The 21,937-nt window shown below is 32.3% G+C and overlaps 2 protein-coding genes across 2 annotated transcripts; one reads left to right on the top strand and one right to left on the bottom strand.

The window, feature by feature from the left end:
• The first annotated feature begins 87 nt into the window (after positions 1-87).
• Positions 88-14,605, top strand: LOC140044425 (E3 ubiquitin-protein ligase CHFR-like). Its single transcript, XM_072088924.1, has 16 exons — positions 88-230; positions 714-810; positions 2,021-2,069; positions 2,352-2,415; positions 3,210-3,287; positions 3,782-4,184; positions 4,504-4,579; positions 4,864-4,942; positions 5,088-5,152; positions 5,676-5,770; positions 5,876-6,120; positions 6,898-6,981; positions 7,562-7,632; positions 11,028-11,226; positions 12,093-12,168; positions 12,260-14,605. Exons 1-16 carry the CDS (start codon positions 125-127, stop codon positions 12,294-12,296), a joined length of 1,824 nt encoding a protein of 607 aa, XP_071945025.1. The 5' UTR covers positions 88-124; the 3' UTR covers positions 12,297-14,605.
• Positions 14,606-17,832: 3,227 nt separating this feature from the next.
• On the bottom strand, positions 17,833-19,633 carry LOC140043313 (14-3-3-like protein). Its single transcript, XM_072087815.1, has 4 exons — positions 19,450-19,633; positions 18,677-18,789; positions 18,160-18,509; positions 17,833-17,916 (listed from the first exon to the last, which is right to left on the bottom strand). Exons 1-3 carry the CDS (start codon positions 19,627-19,629, stop codon positions 18,170-18,172), a joined length of 633 nt encoding a protein of 210 aa, XP_071943916.1. The 5' UTR covers positions 19,630-19,633; the 3' UTR covers positions 17,833-17,916; positions 18,160-18,169.
• Positions 19,634-21,937: the final 2,304 nt, after the last annotated feature.

Genomic DNA, 21,937 nt, shown 5'->3' with positions numbered 1-21,937 from the left:
TGGTCGACCAAAAAATCAATGTTTACAATTACCACCAGTGCGACCTCAAGTTAGTAGAGAGATTGATCATGCATGACGAAGAAAACAACATGACAAGACTGGACGACGTACGTGTGAAAAGAAGATGGACGAAAATAAAACTAGCTGGGCCCAATTAGTTTGTTCTACTGACGTGGATACTCCTATTTCATACATCAGTACAGAATCTTTTACTATCGGTCGATCCAAAGGTAAACTATTACGTAAGCTAACAATAAAGCTAGCTAGGCTAGGCCTAACCTAGCTAGTATAGTTGGTCGTATCGGTAGGCCTAGGCTACAACAAGGAAGGGCCAGGCTAGGCTAGTACTACTACTGAGAGAGCCTGCTGAGAGGGTAGCTACGCCTAGTAGTAGTACTACTAGGCTAGGACTAGTAGTAGTAGTAGAGAGGCCGAGTCCGTCTGAGCCTAGCTAGTAGTAGGCTAGGCCCATTGTATACCCAGGCCAGGACACATGCCAATGTTGACTAACTTTTGGCCATTGTATTGTATTGAGTGAGAGGAGAGGTAATTACTAATTGTTCAATAAATAAGTTAATATATATATATATACATACACTGTATGATACAGGATTGATTGTTGCATATTTTATTTTAATTAGGCCTAGGCCTATTATTTATTATTTTAATATCAAAATTAAATCAATAACTTAAGAATGAATCTTTTTCTCCAGATTGCAATCTGTGCATACGAGGTAATCATCACATTTCCAGCCATCATTGTTGTATTACAAAAGGTGCTGACAATGAAGTTTGGTTACAAGATAACAGGTACCAGAATAAACATTACACCTGAAAACAAGTTACAAAATGTGAAAATTATGCATTGTTTAATTTTATCATTGAATATTTTGGAAAGACAATCAGGATAATGCTACACTCAGAACGGGAGACAATCCCATTTAAAGGCCAGGTGCGGGCAAAAAATTTCTATTGATCATACATTCCAATAATTATCGATCTATAGTTTCCCCTATGTTTCATAATTTTTGGGATTTTATTTGTGTTACACGAGCTTGTTGAAAATAAGCACTTTCTAATCAGTGGGGGGATAGTTCAAATTACACAGTAAAATCTCTATTCTTTTGTACACAAATTTTGTAAATAAAGAGGCGTTTTAAAAAGCTATGAAAAATAAACGGTGTGGTAAAAAATGTTATCAGATGACTAAATATAGGTAATATAACTTAAATATTACATTTCTGATATTTTTATTCAACTTCAGATTTTTATTTTCATGCTATAGCAAAAATTATCCACTGTATATCCACCACCTTTTTTCACCGTCTAGGGAGTCACCAGACATGTTATTACATTAGGTTAACTACCTAAACTACTGAAAAAAAATTATCCTGGTTTTTATGGAAGAATTTTGCCAAATTTTGTATTTGACCATATTACGGGAAATTGATGTTTTTTCGTCTTGATTTCTGTTACAAATATTTGATTTATGTACAATTAACCAAATATTATATTTAAAATTCATGCCTGTACCTGAGCTTTAAGCTCTGTTTACACAGTTCATGGGAACCAAGCTTTAAGTTACATTACAGAGCTGTTGTGTTCAATAAAAATAAAGTGAGGTACATGCTGATATGGACATGATGATATCTATCACATATTGGTATCAGCACTAATATCGGCACTTTTTTTTATTAAACAAAAAACGGCAACGTAACATAACTTAAAGTTTGGTTCACACCAGTGATTTGACAATCAAAAGTGATCCTTCACGTCAATTACTGTTAATCCTTGTGTTATGTGGGAACCAAGGATAAGCCACCAAATATATATTATATGAATATATTTTTTTTAGTCACTATTTTACACAGGTGCCTCAAAAGGTGGAACCACCTTAGCTTCAAGGTGCCTCCGATAACAAATACAACATTATAAAACAGCAAAGAAACTAACAGAAACATCATATCTTCCAGAATTAACAAAAATTGTTGTACTTAATAAAACATGTTTATATTTACAGCACAAATGGTACAACAATCAACCAGGAGATACAAATCACTAAAGGACAGGTACAGTGGTCTTTAGTCATACCTGCTAAAACAGTAACTATTTACCTACAATAATACAAATATAATCTATTAATTGATCTGATGAATTTTGTTGACATTTTTGTTTATACAAACCAATACAATATTACTTTTTAAAAATTAATTTCAGAAATACAAGTTAAAATATGGGGAGAAAATTTACAGTATTGAAAAAACTGCAATAATATCAATTTGTCTGACATTGAATTTAGTTGAAATTTCTATTTATAATATAAAATTAGTTTTTTTCTTTAATTGATTTAGAAATACAAGTTAAAACATGGTGATGAAGTTTACATTGTTTTCAAGAAGACTGACTCTGAATGCAGTAAGTATTCAAAATAATGCAGATTATTTTCCAAAAACCACTGATTATATTTGAATGAAATCATATAAACCTAAAGCTCTCTACACTATCAAACTAGTTTTACAAAAAATGTGATGTGCCCAGATTTAGTAATGATATTCTTAAATATGGTAATGACATCATCATGTCCAGAGTGTAATAACGTATTCTTTAACGGTATGGTTCGGTAGCGCTACCGAAAATGAAAAGCGTGACCTAAATAGAATAGTCAAGACCGCATCGCGTATAATTGGATCTGCACAACTGCCTTTGGAGAACATATTTTCGGATCGTCTTCTGAAAAAGGCAGTGGCTATCAAAGATGATCAATTTCATCCGGCCTCTAGTATGTTCCAGTTGATGCGCAGCGGTCGGCGATTGCGTTCTATTAAGGCCAATAAGGCACGATTTACAAATAGTATCTTTCCAGGAGCTATTAGAGCCTTAAACATAATTTAGACACTTTTTTGTAATGTTTTTGTTTTTGAGTACGTGTTGTGTCCGTTGGATATTGTGCTCCGCCAACAGAGCAAACAGAATTTCTATGTTTTTCCTAAAACAAATGATAATAAATGATACTTGACTTGACTTGACTTGATATATAGGCACATCAAATTTTTTGTCACATAAAGTTTTGATTTGATGTCACATAAAACTTTAGACATTCTCAACTACTGTATTGTCCTTTTTAGAAAAATGATGTAAGTCTGCAAACCTAACTTTACTTGTTTTTATTTGCCATGCAAATCTTTGAACAATAACTTTTATTTTTCCAGATGTAGCTTTTCTTTACCAAGACTCTTTGGAACTTCAAAAGGAACTGGAGAATGACAGTAGTGACCTCCAGAGAACAGGTCATTACATATGCTAAGTTTGCATGCTAAGTTTTCACACTAAGTTTGCATTTTAAGTTTTTCAAACTTTATGTGACAACAAAATGTGATGTGCCCATATATAGACATGATGATGTCATATTATATGTGGGTACATCACGTCAAATTAGTTTTCATACTATGTTTGCATGCTAAGTTTTCATACTATGTTTGCATGCTAAGTTTTCATACTATGTTTGCATGCTAAGTTTTCATACTATGTTTGCATGCTAAGTTTTCATACTATGTTTGCATGCTAAGTTTTCATACTATGTTTGCATGCTAAGTTTTCATACTATGTTTGCATGCTAAGTTTTCATACTATGTTTGCATGCTAAGTTTTCATACTAAATGTATAAGCTAAGTTTTCTTTCTAAATCTATTGCTAAGTTTACATGCAAACTTTGCATAATAAATGAAACAAACATACATTCACATTCCGTAACATTTTTGTAATTATTGTTTTTTTTTAACAGACTGTACATTAGAATACAACATTTTGGCATCTAGCCAAAATATTGAGTCACATGACCCTCCAGCAGCTAAGAGAGTTAAATTGGATGACTCAAAAGAAGAGGCTGCAGAACCAGAAACAAGTGAGGAACTAAAACGTGACCAGACAACTTCAAGAGTTGTATTGAGTAAGGCCAGAAAAACATCTTGTGAAAGCCTGTCTGATGTCCAGACAACCTCCAAAAACATCCAGATCACAAAGGTTGCTCCATCTGGTGATCCCTCTACATCTGATGAAAGACACTCTGGTTTGCCAGATGTTGTTGACACCAGTAAAGCTGGTCCATCAACTGACAACAAACGAGATGACATGGAAGAGACTCTGCTCTGTAGTATTTGTCAGGACATTCTACACAATGCAGTCAGGTAAATTGCATTGTACTGTATTTTAAAAATTAAAATTAAAACTATATGACATCATCATGTCCATATATGGCACATCACATTTTGTTGTCACATAAAGTTTGATAGTGTAAACAGGGCTATCAAACTTTATGTGATGTGCCCATATATAGACATGATGACATCATATCCCTACCATACTTGGGCATATCACTATATATATGTAGACAGAGCTTTACATGTCGTTTAGTATCGTTTATGTATTTTATAGAAACGTTCGCAGCCCAGTTGGTTTTCAGTAATTTGCTTAGGTTTTATTTTAGTTTTTGTTTCCCTTCTTTAGCTTGCAGCCGTGTATGCATACATTTTGTGCAGCCTGTTATTCATCATGGATGTCTAATTCCAAGGAATGCCCTACAGTAAGTACACGTGCCTATCTTACCTGGATAAACCGACATTGGCATTTTTCCCTCCAAGAGAAGAACAAGACTTCAAACAAATGATGTAATCCTTTCCTTCTACTCGAGGGATGAATACAGATATTTTGAATTGAGTTAAAACTTGTTTTTCAGGTATACTGAACTATACTTAACTTCAATTATGATAGATTAGACAAACCCAAAGCTATTCCAACACGAATGTCATTGTTTTTAATTTATTATTTACTGCAAATATATAATGTGTTGTTGTTTCTTTTTGTTAGTGCCGCACTAATGTAGATAGAATCAGTTACAATCACATTGTAAAGAATCTAGTAGAAGTCTATTTAAAGAATCATCCTGGTAAGTTGGAGTGAATTATTTTAAATTAATATTACAGTCATGGAGACGTTTTCAAAACAATCTTTTTCCAACATCATAGTAAACAGTTCCCTTCATGGTCTCTACTATTACGGCAACTACAGATGAAATTTCTTTTTTTTTACAGAAAAAAAAAGAACTGAGGAAGAAATTAAAGAAATGGATGCAAAAAATCTGATAACTCACGATATGGTAAGATGAAATAGGGGGAATTTAGATAGTGAATAGAAGCTGGTTGTAGTGCAGTATAAAGGAACATATTGCCAGGGTGACATTCCTCTATTAAGCCTGGTTTACACTAGCAATCAACGAATGATTTACATGTGAATAATTATTAAACAGTTTTGATGATGTCTCTCTCTCAAATTGTTGTCTACAGTAGGAAACAAGTATAAACAGGTTTTTTTCTTGATACAATATAATATATAAATTTCTATTTTATTCAATTCACAACAAACAGAGATAAAAACCTAACAGGCTGAGATAAAACAAAACAAAGAACAAAATAAGCATTAAACAACTTTTACAATCTCAGATCTAAAAATTGATAAATTATTTAATAAAATATCAATAATATCATAAACATTCAAAGTATTAGGATTTTGAGCTAATCTCTGAAATAAATTAAATTATAAGTCATTTTTATCGGTTTAAAAAAGAAAATAGAAATTGAAAATATTTAAAAACAATTTAAACTGTTCTATTGTGTTTTTAGGTTTACAAGAAACCAGTACAAAGCAGTTTTAGTTTTCTTGATTCCAGTTTTGGAACAAATAGTAGTGATGATTCCGACTCTGACGAAGGCCTTTTGTGAGTAGCTTTAATGTTTTTTTTTTGGAGAAAGTTAAAGTCTAAATCGGTCATCTTATGTCTTTTTACTATTTTTTCTCACTTGTTATTCTCTTCTATTTGCAGACCAACGTGTAGACAATGTTTGGATTACAACTTAAGCCAATTATCCTCATTTAGCACTGTGCAATTGGTACCAACTTTAGTTCAGAGGAGTAAGATGACCTCACATGGAATAGCTGTACCCATGCCTACGCCTCCACCATATTCTTGTGCGCCGTTCTCTAACCATCTAGTTTGTGGTTGTTGTGGAGATCCCTTTCCAGATCGTAGACTGGCTAGTGTTGATATACCATTGCCACGGCAATCTTGTAAGTATTGTATACCAGATTGTAATTTGAGGTTTTGATTGCGGCATATGCCTAGGTTGTCACCTACGCTAAGCTATTGCCTAGGCCTAAGTAGTTGCCTACGCTAGGCTATTGCCTAGGCCTAAGTAGTTGCCTACGCTAGGTTATTGCCTAGGCCTAAGTAGTTGCCTACGCTAGGCTATTGCCTAGGCCTAAGTAGTTGCCTACGCAAGGTTATTGCCTAGGTACCTGTAGTTGCCTACGCTAGGTTATTGCCTAGGCCTAGGTAGTTGCATACGCTAGGTTATTGCCTAGGCCTAGGTAGTTGCATACGCTAGGTTATTGCCTAGGCCTAGGCAGTTGCCTACGCTAGGTTATTGCCTAAGTAATTGCCTATGCTAGGTTATTGCCTAGGCCTAGAAACCACCATAACTGGGTGGGGGAATCTAGGAGGCACAATGAATTAAAGTGACGTAAAGGTCTTAGATCGTTACAAAATTGGAGGCTCCCTATGTCCGTATATGGGCACATCACATTGACAAACAGTTTGATAGTGTAGACAGCTTAAATCATATCTAGCTGTAGACACTTCATCAAGCAGGATTGTTGGTTGAGACAACTTTACATTGTTACACATGAAATGATTTGATTTGAATTTATTAGGAAAATCATCATAAAAATACATACAAATAAACATAAAATACTGACATTACAAATAAATACATTTATAATTTAAGATTTTCCAGGATAGCCCAAAAAGCTTATTAGCTCATAATGTTAATTATTATTTATTTTTAGGTAGTAATTGTCATCTATATTTTTGTCACATGTATTGGGGTTGTCAAAGAACTGACTGCCTAGGCTGTCTCAACAAATTTAAAGGTAAGAATAGTCAAATTGTAAAGATTTTGTGACAATATAATCAAAACTCTGTGGAAACAAGCTTTTGAGCTTAAAAGGTTGTCCTCTTACTTTTTTTTTGTTATTTATTTATATAATTTGTGTTCATGAGAAAGGGTTAGTGTTACCCGAAATCTCTTCAATTTCTTTCTTTATCGTTTTGATTAATCGCTTTATGCTTATTTAATTTGTGTCTCCACTGATGCACACATGTATCATTGTCATTTCTTTTTTAGTAATTTGCCTTTTCATTTCAACAAATTCTGTTGTCAACATGTACTGTCAGTGTTATAGCATTAAAAACAGGAAAATGATTATGTTTTATTGTATAACATTAATGATTGTTTGATGAAAATAATTCTGTATTCTTATATAGCAGATATAAGCATGCTCTTAATGTGTGCTGCACATATTCTATGCTCTGTACATATTCAATACACTATTCAATGCTATCAATGCGCTATTCAAAGCGCTATTCAATGACATATTTTACATATTGAAGTAAAACAGGAAATAGCAAAATTCCTCGATAAATGAAAATATTGTTTTTCTTATTTTTTAGATTTAAAATTTAATCAAATGTGTACCACCAGATTGGTGAATGACAATGACTATGAATCTGGAATACTTATGGTAAGTTGCACTATTTGTTGCTTAATTTGATGCCGTCTTGCATTTTTAGTTTTCAAACCAATGTATGGTTGTGTTGCAATAAATAAAAGGCTTAAGCTCTGTCTACACTACCAAACTTTATGTGATATGTGCCTATTATGGACATGATGTCAATCACTACCATATTTGGGCATATCACTACTATATATTTGAGCATATCACTGCTATATTTGGACACATCACATTTAGTTTTATGGTGTAGACAGAACCTTAGATTTATGACTCTGATTTTGGTAAAGTTCTTTATGTATATGGTACACTTATGTGTTTGATTTATTGCAACACTATTATAAAGTTAACTAGTCCGTAAATCAAAATATTTTCTTGTAAATTGATAAAATACATTTAATCAATACTTGTCAAAATTCATAGAACGGCAGAGGGCGTGCTATTTAATATGTCAATCCATGTTGTATATAGGTCTACAGATTAAACTTAAAATTGTGGACATTAATAATCTAATTAGGGAGTGGCTTCTAAGTCCACTACTTCATGACATAGTTTGTACAAACCAATAAACAAAAAATAAATAGAAAAACAATATACTTGGCATTTTGCCAAGTATGGTGGAAATACAGTTCAGGTACTCTATAGAAAATGGTTTAAAATCTGTCGTCTTACTAGTGAGAAAGGTCAATGGTGTATGAGTTGATTCAAGTTGATTGCTTGTGGTCAATTATGTGAAGGAAATTCATTTGCAAAAAACGTCAACTCTATACAACAAAAGGGTATTCCCCATTTAAGTCTAACTGTTTTTTGTACTTTCATTATTGAACTATATAAAATGTATTGCCGGTCAAATCAATATAGTACTACTGTAGATTACAATATTTATTTAGTAGGACTTTTTTTACATTGCAAATCCTGTTGAATTTCTGACAGTAAAGTCACATCAATAGCATCAAACGAAAGCGGTCAGGCAATACCAGCCAGCAAACATTTAACATCAGTCAGTTAATAAAGTTTACTATTTTAAGGCCCATTTATACTAGAAAGATAAAAATACACAATAATTAGATAAATATGTATTTTTCATGCATAAAACAAAAGAAATTGAAAAATTTTTCATCCTTTAATTATATAATAGGACTTTAGCAATCAATCAATCAATCGTTCGATTTATATAGCGCCATTCCAACATTCATTGCTCATGGCGCTGTAAAAAAAAAATCAGAAAAGGTGAATTTTGAGTAGTGACTTAAAGTGACTCAATAATGATGTGAGTAGTAGCAAGTAAGTAGCCGAGCGGTTAAGATGGAACCGTAATTATGTAGCCATAAAATCGGCAAGGGTTCGAGGCTCACTCGTTCCATGGTAGAACGAGTCTTCTCGTAGGTCCAGTGTACACATAGCTCATGTGCACTTTAAAGAACCGAGTACATCTTTCGAGACGAGTAGGGTGTTACCTCGGTGTACTAGTCCACACAAACACAGCCACTGTCACACTATAATAGTTCTAGAATGAAAGCCTTTCTATTTTCTTTTGGTTCACTGTATGTAAGAATGAGAAGAAGAATGTATGTTTATCTATTCTCGTTGATAGTTATTGTCCTAGTGTAAATGGGCCTTTAGGCTGGCTTGTGTAGTCCAGTTGATCTTATTGTCCTAGTGTAGTGTAAATGGGCCTTTAGGCTGGCTTGTGTAGTCCAATTGGAGAGAGTTGACTGTAATTCAAATTGATTCTTTAGATAAACTATAGTTTTTAAAACTATATTACATAAATCTTTCTCCACTTCTAGTTGTGTGCGTGTAAAATCACATGATTTGAAAGTTGTATTAAATAGGTCATAGTTTGATTGGCCGTTATAAACCAGGATGCAGATTTGTTTTATATCTTTAGTTTAATTATGAAAGGTCATTAATTATGTTTACAAATGGAAATGAAAACTCTTATTTCATTCATTCATTTTCTTATTTTACATCCAAATACAAATCATACAAAACAAAAAGATTTCACCAGGAAATTAACAATAGCAACTTTCACAAAACCAACCTAAAATATCAATTTGAACCCACGCTGATGTTGGTTGGATTGTGGAAGTACATTGACTATGGTTTGAATCTGACTATTAACAACTGTCATAAATTCTATTCTTCAAACTATTTGACATAAAATGCGGCACCCTCTGATACACAATGCTTGATCCGCCCCTGGTATTAAATTAAGATTTAACATTATCTTGTTTGTTTCCTTTATAGGTTATGCTTTGTTGCCATTAATCTTTATACACATATATTATTGTAAACAATTGTTCATTGAAAGAAAAATGATTAAATATGACATTGAAGGGATGCCATGACCTAGCCTGCCTACATACTCTGTATTTTACAAAGAAACTTGTGTTTTTCCACAAGGTTGTACCACCCATGCTTAATCATTGAAGTATAGAGCTAACACTATTATATACACACAATATTGAAATATGGGTCTATGATTTACTGCAGCAGAAAGTGAATTACTGTAAACATTTTATTTAATATATTAAAGCTCTGGCTACACTATCAAACTTTATGTGACAACAAGATGTGATGTGCCCATATATGGACTATGTTTTATGTTTTATTCAATTTTCAGGCACAACAATACATGCCAATACAGCGGTGCAGCACCCTGAGGATTGCCATGAGTGCAAAGCACTATCGAGATGGCTCTCCATATACTGCACTAGAACATATAAGACAAACATATACACAAGATGCTCTACATAAACAAAGACTTAATATTAAGTCTTTGGGAGTGGAGTTGTAAATTGTCATGAGAAAAAAACCCTGACATATGACAGGACTTGAACCCAGGACCCTTAGATTGGTAGCCAAGCATCATAACCACCAAGCCACAGCTCCACTCCAATATGATGATGTCATATCACTACCATATGTGGGCATATCACTACCTTATTTGGGCACATCACACTTTTTTTGTTAAACTAGTTTGATAGCAGTGTAGAAGAAGCTTAAAGTTTCCATAATGAGTACCAACAAATTGGAATACAGAAACCACAAGATAGAATGTGTGGTGGAACTGCCATGTTAATCCATTCTGTAGTTTGAAATACTTTCTGCAACAATTTTTTTGATAACAGTACATTATAGTATATGATAGTAATAGGGCCGGCTAGGGTTTATCACAAGTACTATATCTGGCTAAACTCTTATAGACCTGTCACATCAATCGCCTAGCACACACCCGACGTCAACACAAGCGTTTTGTATGGTGTGCCCTCTGGTGTAGAGTTTTACCAGACGATGTGAAAAGAGTATTGAACTTGGCACCAATACTGTATGTTCTTTAACATACTTAATTTGCTTTCTTTACACTGCCACTAAATGTGTGTTTTGGATTGTTTATATTTCAGAACTACATCCAATCCAAGAATATGACTTACCTTGATCTTTTCCAAGAGTGTTTGGTGCGATTGGATTCGAACCGCTACACTCCTCAATTACAGGCCCAAACCACTAGTGCAAGTGTGATTTGCTACCAATGCGGCCTGAAACTTTTTAAAGAATTAGCTTATTTGTATCGGAAAGATATACCAATTAGTGATTTGCCCAGTAAGTATATTTTTTAATTAATAAGAAAAAAAAATTCAATTCTCCAATTGAAACAGTTTTTACACCAAATCTATTTAAATCTTTAAAAAAAAATTTAAAAATCTAAATTCACCAATTTACTGTAAGTCTATTACTTTTTAAACGTTATCTACTGAAAAATTAACAATACAATCCAGATTCAAGTTCAATCAAAGTTTATCTGTTCAATAGTGCGTATTAATGCACACCATGTGACCCACAATTGGCCAATCAAATGACAGACAGGAATTTATTTAGGTGTTAATATATTTACATAATAATGAATAGTATAATGTATTAATCTATATCTATCTACGTGACCAATATATAAATTGTTAAGTATGGATTTGTGAACTAAACCACCCTTTGATCATGCTCTCAACTATACATTGGCAATTATAGGATATATGTGGGTTTCCAAGTGGCCTTTGAATGCCTACTTGGCTTCTTCCTCTATTTGTTTCTTTAAAAACCAAACATTTCCTCAGAGATTAAATTAAACAATGTAGTTTGTATCAAAAGCAAAGTCATATTCCATTTTTTAAATCAACATAGGGCCAAGTATATTGCCCTCCACCAACGCTCAACGTCATATTTAAAAAGTAGATTTACATATAATCTACTACCCACTACCAACACTCAAAGTCAAATGTACATGTAATACAATTTCAAAACATGTGTTTTTTTTTAATTTTCTTTTTAAACATAATTCATAACACACATTCATAATTTTGAATCGTTTTAAACCGTTTTATGAGTTGAAAAGTTTACATTCACAATAAACTTTAAAAGTTGACTGATGTAAACATTGTATTTAATCATCTCAAATCTTTTTTTTAAATTTGCAGATGATGTAACCAGTCGTCCTAACTGTTATTGGGGGAAAAATTGTAAAACACAAACCAAAAAGCCACACCATGCAAGGTCAGAGGTCACATATATCTTGTTTTACTATCTCCTCCCTACTTTTTATTTGTTAAATGTTTAAAGATGTTCTTTTTTCTTCTTTTTCTAGAAACTTTAATCATATTTGTGAGCAGACAAGACATTGACGCAACCTACTCAATATTTGACCTATGACCTTTTTTTACCTGATGTTACAATATAGATATTTGAATAATGTATGCATGCTTGTTGTAGAAGTTTAGAAAATATATTTTAATAAAAACAAAGTTGCATGTGCTTTCTTTAAGTTGAAATCTTTAAATAATACTTTAATAATCGCAGAATGATAATTTAATATTTACTGTAAAGTATGGCTTTGAGTCAAGGAGCTTGATCAGATGATTGTCCTAATCTAACTCTGAAATTTATGTTCAAGTAGGGAAACTAATAGGAAAGTTCTGGTTCCTCATCTTCTTCATGCGCATGACCTTGGAATGTGTAGGTTTTTATTTGCTATTATTTTTACCCTTGACATGAAGTTTATGTATAGTGAATTTTATTGGCATGTGATTACAAGTTGTAGAGATATGATCGATAATGTGATTTCACACAATGGCGTATAAATGACGTCACGGATGAGTGATCACGCTGGAAAGCTTATTAGGATTAAGTTAAGATATTGTGAAAATTGTGTGATCATTCATTGACATTTAACTTTTCGAGATGATTGTTACACAAAATAGTGTATGTATGTAATGTATGTATAATAATAATAACAATAAAGATTTCATAAAATAACAATAGGTGATCATTTTATTCTAAATGGTCACCTAATGATGTCATCTGCTTGCAGCCCTCACTTGAAATGTTCTTGTTCAGTTCCTCATTTTCTGCTAAATTTAATCTAATATTCCGTAAGAGGAACAATCCTTATTCAATTGTTTGTTTTATCATAATGTCTATATTGATCAACTTTTGTAAAATGACCACAGTGCTGATTTTGCCATTTTCCCCTGATTACTGATATTGTATTCCATAATTGTGTGAATCTATTTCGAAAAAAACCCTAATTTTCTTTTTTCCAACTTTACCAGGAACTCATAATAATTAACTTCTGCAATTTTTTATATAACATTCCTATTATTATATATCTCATTTAATCTTTGTGGTTTTAATTATTTCAGTAAAACGAGTTCAGTGTCCTTATAAATTGAACTACTTCTTCTTACAGTAATATAGTTTTTTTTCTATACAGTATGTAAATGGCTCTTTGTTCAAGTATTTATATGAAGGTAGTAAAAATAATGGTATTACCAATACTAATTAGTATTCGTAGCAATTAGGCCTACTAATATACTATATACTAGGTATTCACGCAATTTAATGCTCAGTTTTTAAAAGCGTTGTGATCTAAACAAAATAATTCCCATTTGGACGCAACGCATAAAGACGTAGACGCAGCGAAAGTGAGTTGACCAATCACAAGGAACAGTTCGGATTATTATGATTTTTTGGCTTCGTTGATTGGTCAATTTTCTTGCATTGCGTACTACTGGGAAGCGTAATTTCAAACTGCTTATAATGTAGGTCTATACTATCTAATACCGATTTTTTTTTTTTACTCTTAATGAAAATCACATTGTTTGAATTCGTGCCATTCACCCTTAAATTCAGGAAAGAAGTTATGACTAATCATGCCCAGGTTGACATTAACCCAGATCATAGATAGATACTTAGTTTTTCAAGCTGAAGCAATGTGTATGGCCACATACACATTGAACATTGCTACAAAATACCATCAGACTAATTGTTTATACATATTCCTACTAACTCCCCTGCTGGCTGCCAGACATACATTGGATATCACGAATTTTAAAGGCAAAAATTAATGTTTTGAATTTTAGAAAGTATTAATAGATTAACGAGGATATGTATAGTTTGAGTTGTAATGTTTTCCGAGGAATCGTGATTCAGATTTTAAATAATGATGTTGACATTTTAAACATAAACACACGACGCATTCAATATTAACTTGTGTACTTAACTCGGTATAGATATATGTATACTAAGTAGATTATGTTTTTCGATGAATATTCAGATTTTAAATAATGATGTTGACATTTTGAAAGAGACAACATAAACACGAATATTGAATATTAAGTTGTGTACTTAACTCGGTATAGATATGTTTATACGTAGATAATGTTTTTCGAGGAACCGTGATTCAAATTTGTAATAATTAGACAACAACACGAGAATTCAGTATTTTGAATTGTTATGTGTAGGCCTACTTAACTCGGTATAGACATAATAATAATAGGTAGGCCTTTAATTAATCAATGTACAACGATAAATAAATTTAGAATTTTAATTAGAATATTATATTAGTGTTCATAGAGTATATTAGTTCTTATGTTTTCTTTTATATTTTATTTACCAAAGTATAAATATTTTAAATATATATATCAAATGAAAATGCCGGCTATAGTTTGCTTATTTTATTAATATTATACGGTACCTGGTTATGCTTTGAAAGGGCATGTCGATTTGTTCTCAGGAAAGAGTGTGTCCGATTGCCAAGAATATAATGTGCAGAATAATACATGTACTGTATCAGCAATGTAAAACCTACCTTCAAGAAAATCTTAGGCCTATTTATAGTTATTAAAGTTCACTTCCAGTTGACGACTCTCTCACCGCATTTGACATTAAAATGTTTGATCGATTCCAACTTTTGACAGTTGATATTTTAAGTACATTAACATAATATACTTAGTCGATGTATGTCTACATAATAATGTGTTGTAAGTTTGATGTATCCTGCATTTAACTTGCCTGGGAGTTAGTATTGCTATTTGCAAAAATCGCAAAGGATTGTTATGCAAGCTTAGCCAATTACCTTTCTTTCTGTACTTTCAAATACTGTATTTGCTCTGCTTTCTTCCCTCACAAATGGCGCTATATGACGCAATGCTTGGCGTACCGCGCACGCGCAACAAAAAAGGTCGCTTGATTCATTGCTTGTGATTGGTCAAATTGAGCGTACTTAATAATTGCATGGGGCCGAACCTAAAGGACGAGATTTTGAAGTATTCCAACAATTTCTTACGACTTTCGTCTACTTATAGATAGTAACAGTAATAAACATTTTACAACATAGAGTAATGTGCTGTTTACTAATGCGACGAATTCTGAAAACAAATTGACATTATGTCGACCTTATGGATTTTAAGATTATCAACTTAAAAGCGCGCGCGTGTGCAAAGTTTATGTCAGTAATAGTCCACGCGTGATTGTTTCTAATCTCCAGTATCTTAATTCATACATTTTAATTCGGTAATGGGTAAATAATTCTAGAGAGACATACCACATGCTGTAGAAAATGGATATAGACCTAGGCCTATCATGTATACCAGCAGACTGTTATCCTTATTTCATTGTTATTTTGTGTGTGTTGTCTATGTGGATTACAAGTAAGCCTAGTCTTAGAGCCATTTAGAATATTTAGAAATAAGGAATTAAATAAAACCGAGGCAATATATTGAATTGGGAATGGAGTACTTCTTTCTAGGATTCCCCCTAGCTGAAAGATGTTCCTGGGCAGATATTTTACCTTGATGGTATTTCATAGTCTTTTCTTGTTTTTTTTTATACCAACTTCATCATGCAAATTATGTTAACCTAATTAGATTATATTTGCCATGTGTTTTCTTCAATTCAGTAGCGTGTTATATTTTTTATGCATAAATTTACATATGTGATTTACATGTAATTTACATATTTAGTAACGTTACATTGCATTCACATCTGCTGTAGGTTTTTGTCACAATTTAAAGTTTTTGTTCAGATTATCAACACATGGTGAAATATGTAATATAGTCATTTTTTTAGAGTGTAATAAATCAAATCAATAATAATAGTATTTTCAAAACATGTTATGGATATAACCACCACCTGCCACGACTACAACAACAATCTAATTCAGTCATAACATTAATTGTGCAACTTTTTAAAATGTTTATAAAGTCTGTTCTTGGATTAATTTCTAATAATGATAATAATAATAATTCCTGGATACAGACCTGTGAAATACCCTGGACGGGCAACCAAACTTAATTTAAGACAAAGTTAATTTATTGTAACTACTTACCTTCCCGGATTTTATGCTAAGTTTTTAAAGAGAAGGGTAGATTTATTTAAGTTTCTTATTCAAGTGATCTTCAAAATATCAAGCGATCTTTACCGATCTCATGAACAAATTATCTATATATATAAATTTACATAAAGGCAAAATTCGGTAAATCGCGTATTACTTCTAGAATGTTTACTCGATGGTATATAAAGTTGGTTCGTACTTTTGGTACTGATTTTAACCACCCTGTTTACTAATTAAATTGAGTTAGATAATTAGTTATTGACAATTAAAACGAATTTAGGTTCAACGATTTGCCCCAAACCTAAAATAACTGAAAAAATGGTCAAATAGGCTGCCAGCCAATTTATTTTTGGTTGAATTTAACCATTTATTATGTTATTTTATAAGTGAAAACATTATTTTGGGGGTTTTTTTCAATGAAAGTGATTAACTTGATTAAAACTATAAAATAAGCTTTTCAAAGTGTGATTTAATTAATCTTAATTTTTGGGAGACAATACACCTTTAATTTATAGAAGATGTAAACCTTCAACGGTGTCATTCAATATTTTACATAATTTGGGATCTGGAAGTACCTGGGATCTGGAAGTACCTGGGATCTGGAAGTACCTGGGATCTGGAAGTACCTGGGATCTGGAAGTACCTGGGATCTGGAAGTACCTGGGATCTGGAAGTACCTGGGATTTGGAAGTACCTGGGATTTGGAAGTACCTGTGATTTGGAAGTACCTGTGATTTGGAAGTACCTGGGATTTGGAAGTACCTGGGATTTGGAAGTACCTGAGATTTGAAAGTACCTGTGATCTGGAAGTACCTGGGATCTGGAAGTACCTGGTATTTGGAAGTATCTTAATATTTATTTTAATAATCGACAACAGAAACATACTGACATTGTTCTTTTTTATTTTTTTCTGCCGATTTCATGGTGAACAATTATTCTTAGCCTAATTATTTTTTTCTGTAATAAACACAAAGACATAGGCCTATTTCATTTTCAAAAATATTTATTAATTTAAATAATGGCAAAATGACAATATAATTAAACAATTATTGAGGATCCTGTAACAAGTTTCTTGTCACATGCAGGATTTCAAAGAAAAAGATAACAAGAACAAAAAACTACAAAGCAACAAAATCTGTTGTCCTCACTAAATTGCAATACTACAATGCATGATGGGTGTTAATTGCAATGCATGATGGGTGTTGATTGCAATGCATGATGGGTGTTAATTGTGCTGTTTACATTGTATAATGCATACTATACGCACCTGCTCCGTAATTTTTATTTTAAAATACTTGATTAGCTCATCAGCACAACAAACGCATGCGCAACAATCCACTTCGTATCCTGGTAACCGTTATACATTCTTGTTTCAATTCCAATGGATACACACATCCGGGTATAAACATTAGGATGAGATACTAAAATAGTTGATATGATTAATTAATTTAATTTAAACATAAAAAATACGTTTGATAAAGCAAAAACTTGAATAGACCCATAACCAAATACCACGTATACAATCACACCGATAATAAAACAAAAATCACAAAAAAAGCCTAACCCAATTATAGGCTCTATGAAGTCATCACGGCATGAGGATAAGCTATAGGCTTCTCCATTGTCGTTATCTGAAAAGAACACAAATAATATAATGATATTTTTTTCAGATATTTTGGAAATTCTCTCCCACTCCAAAACCCCTCACCTTAACCCCAGTTTTACTCCGCCTCCAAGTGATTGTGAGCATGCGCATCATAACATATTAAAAAGTATTGTTGTTGCAATGAAAACTAGACCAACCAGATTCTTCTTATTCAAATAATAAGATTTTAAAATAAAAAGAGTTTTAAATTATAACAATTGTTTCCTACCATCTCATTATTATGGGATGTCCGAGGTCCACAGAGTCAGGTTATCACGTAATAACTGCATAATACGCGTAAACTCCTTGTAATCATCTTCATTTAGCGCATCCAACTCGGCTATTGCAGCATCGAAGGCAGATTTGGCTAACGTCATTGCACTGTCTGGATCGTTTAAGATTTCATAGTAGAACTCTGACAAGTTCAGAGCTACTTCCAATCGAATTGGATCAGTGGTTGGTAATTCTTCCTCCGCAAGTTGTTTTGCGGTTTTATAGGCTTGTAAACTCTCATTTTCTGCCTCTGTTCTTTCTGCTCCGACAGCAATTTCTGCCAGATATCTGTAAGCGTCTCCTTTCCTAAAAATATATATTTAAAATTATACAACATTAACTTTTAAGTTAATTTATTTATTTAAAAATATTTCGAAAATTGCAAACGTTCGGAGTTTTCTTATAGAAGACCACAAAAATATTCATGATAGAGTAGAAATATTAAATTAATAATAAAAATCCTGTATACTTGCATTCTGTGATAAATCACTTTATCTTCTTGTCTTTTAGTGCTTTCAGCAGTTGCGATTAGTTTATCAAGTGCTTCTAACATATCTTCACACATCGCCTGAATTTCTTTTTCCATCTAACAAAAAAGTAGCAACAACAATCTACAACAGACTGATAGGTCTAATAATAACACGTTGAATAATATATATGTGTCTATGAGGCTCATCACTTCTTACAACATGAATAAATCATTTTTAGTTCCGCTTTATTCAGTTATCATTGTATAAAGTAGATCAGTTTCAATAAAAATAAATTACTAGCAATTATCTCAATATTTATTTTTTAAATAATTTTGATATTGAAAATGTGTGTAGTTGGTCGCTTTCTTGTCGATGCTTTTATTGTAGAACGTAATTTATTTATTTTTCTCTGTTCTGGGTTGACCAACTAGCATAGGTGTTTAGCACCTATTTGGTCTTTCCGTGCCTCCTTTTATAATTGTTTTGTCTTCTTTGTTATGTATATGGCAGAAATTGAATAAATAAATAAATAAATAAATAAACTAATAAAAGACTAATACTGCCAAATGAATGTAAATATAGAAAGTATTTTAAACAAACTAACAAAGCACAAATTTAACTTACCTTGAATTTTGGACACGTTTCACGTGTCTTCATCATATTTGATACCAGTACATATGAATTTAAATGTAGTTTTTAGATTTATATTTACGATGTCGAAATTTTATTTATTTTTTAAATTTCGGCCATTTTGTTTATTTTATTTTGTTACACACCTTAGTTTTGTAAGTTTTAGCCAATTCAGAATGTTTGTCATTTGTTTCCTTTTGTTCAGTGCTGCTGATAATTTCCCACGAGTCTCTTTTAGCTCCCACTGCTTGTTCGAAGGCGACTGACAGTAAGTCTCTCTCCTCTGTCGTTAACTCTACTTTGTCTAGGTTAGCTACAGCTTTCATTGATTCAAACATACCTGTTTTTATAAAATTATAATTACCAACATTTATTCTTGCAATGGAATATAATTTAAAAGAATTAGCAAGGAATTAAGCGTAATAGCTATAGGCCTATTATGCATAGCACATACCTCTATTATACAATACCTATGTAATACATTTAAAATGTTTTTAATCCAAAGGCAAATTACTAAAAATAATGATAAAGCTGTGGGTATCAGTGGCTGGATGTCAATGGAGATATGCAAAATACAAAATAAGATCAGCAAAAAGCTAAATCAAAACGATCAACACTAGCCCTTCATCAATGCAAATGTTTTAAGTAATATCTAAATAGGAATGGTAACCAAGTGAAGTAAGGTGAACATTTGTGTAGAAGTAAAATTGTGCTAAATTATGTAGGAGGGAGAGAATATCAAGGAAGGAGACCGTCAACATCTCCTCGGTATTTAGTCAATTGCCTAATACACTTTAAACAAACTATTTTGCAGTGTCTGGTAAGCTATAGTATGCCGTCAAATCTCAATACTTTTTATAACAAATACAATCCACGTATACCATCATATCTTCTTGCTTGTACGGACAATTTAGCTTCGTACACATGATCTTCTCTTGATTTTTCTACAAATAAACACAAAATATCACGAGATGTCCTATGCTTATTTTACGTAGGCAGAAAGAAAGTCCGAAAGAGGGTAAAACAGTCAGAAGATTATTTGCAGAGGAGCTGTTTTTTATATATTAAATTAGGCAAACTACTGGAAAACAATTACAATGCTTAAACCGAGAAAAACACACGTTTCTATATATTTTGTTTCGGCTTTATATTGTGGAGCTGTAGCTTGGTGGAGTGGAGCTGTAGATTTGTGGTCAAAGTGCTTGCCGGGTCCGGGGTTCAATCCTGACCTAGTGTCAGGGTTGTAAGTCACGACTCTTTCAACTCCACTCCCTATAAGCCTCAACAGAGACTTGGTTTATAAGCACGATAAATTATAAAATAGTTTATCCATCCTGCAATTGGCAAGTTACTCGCTGCTGGATGGAAAAATATATTGAACATACTTATTTCAAAAGTTATTCTAATTAATTATTATTATACAAAATAAACAAGATAATACATCTTACCATTGTGTTGCGAGTATGTCACTCTTGCGAAGAAACAAAGCAATACAAGGTATACTACTGACGTTACGTTCATTTTAAAAGTGTTATTTTATTTAAGTTAGTTTACAACGATGGAAAGACTGCTGCCTTCTGTTGCCTTCAGGTAGAATAAGAGTAATAGTCAGTGCTCATATATTTCAGAGAGATTAAACAATAGCTCATTAATTCATAGTATTTTAATTAAAATAGTAAAGTATCTTTTTATCGGTCAGGCCACTTTCCGTCGATTGTACTGTATATTACCATCATAATAGTAATGTTTAAAATCACGTTTAAAAAATCATAAAAATGCTTCTTTTGTTATAATTATTATTATAATAGTAATTAACTTGTTATTGGTCAGACCATTTTTTCCTTCGATTGTACTGTATATTAACAGCAAAATTTAAAGTATATTTTTATCGGTAATGGAATTCTTTGTTTGATTGTATTGATGAAAGGTTATCCCATGAGAACTAACCATGGAATGAATGATTTAATATATTATCATGTATTTCAAAGAGTTAACTATCTTTTATATAGTTTTACTTGTATCTAATAATAATATAGCTTTTATTGCATCGTTTACTTCTAATTGGTGGTCACGTGGTCACTGACAGTGAAGCAATCCGTCTTCGTATAATTGAACGTTTAGGCATTAGTAGTTAGATCCTACTTAGATTCTACTTAGATCCTTACTTAGATTCATACTTAGATTCATACTTAGATTCATACTTAGATTCATACTTAGATTCATACTTAGATCCATACTTAGAAGTATCCATACTTAAATTCATGCTTAGATCCATACTTAGAAGTATCCATGCTGAGATCCATACTTAGAAGTATCCATACTTAGAAGTATCCATACTTAGAAGTATCCATACTTAGAAGTATCCATACTTAGAAGTATCCATACTTAGAAGTATCCATACTTAGAAGTATCCATACTTAGAAGTATCCATACTTAGAAGTATCCATACTTAGAAATATCCATACTTAGAAATATCCATACTTAGAAATATCCATACTTAGAAGTATCCATACTTAGAAGTATCCATACTTATAAATATCCATACTTAGAAGTATCCATACTTAGAAGTATCCATACTTAGAAGTATCCATACTGAGATCCATACTTAGAAATATACATACTTAGAAGTATCCA

The sequence above is a fragment of the Antedon mediterranea genome, chromosome 3 (assembly GCF_964355755.1).
Source record: "Antedon mediterranea chromosome 3, ecAntMedi1.1, whole genome shotgun sequence".
NCBI lineage: Eukaryota > Metazoa > Echinodermata > Crinoidea > Comatulida > Antedonidae > Antedon > Antedon mediterranea.
The sequence above is the reverse complement of the archived record's forward strand: the minus strand, read 5'-3'. Positions and strand labels throughout refer to the sequence as shown.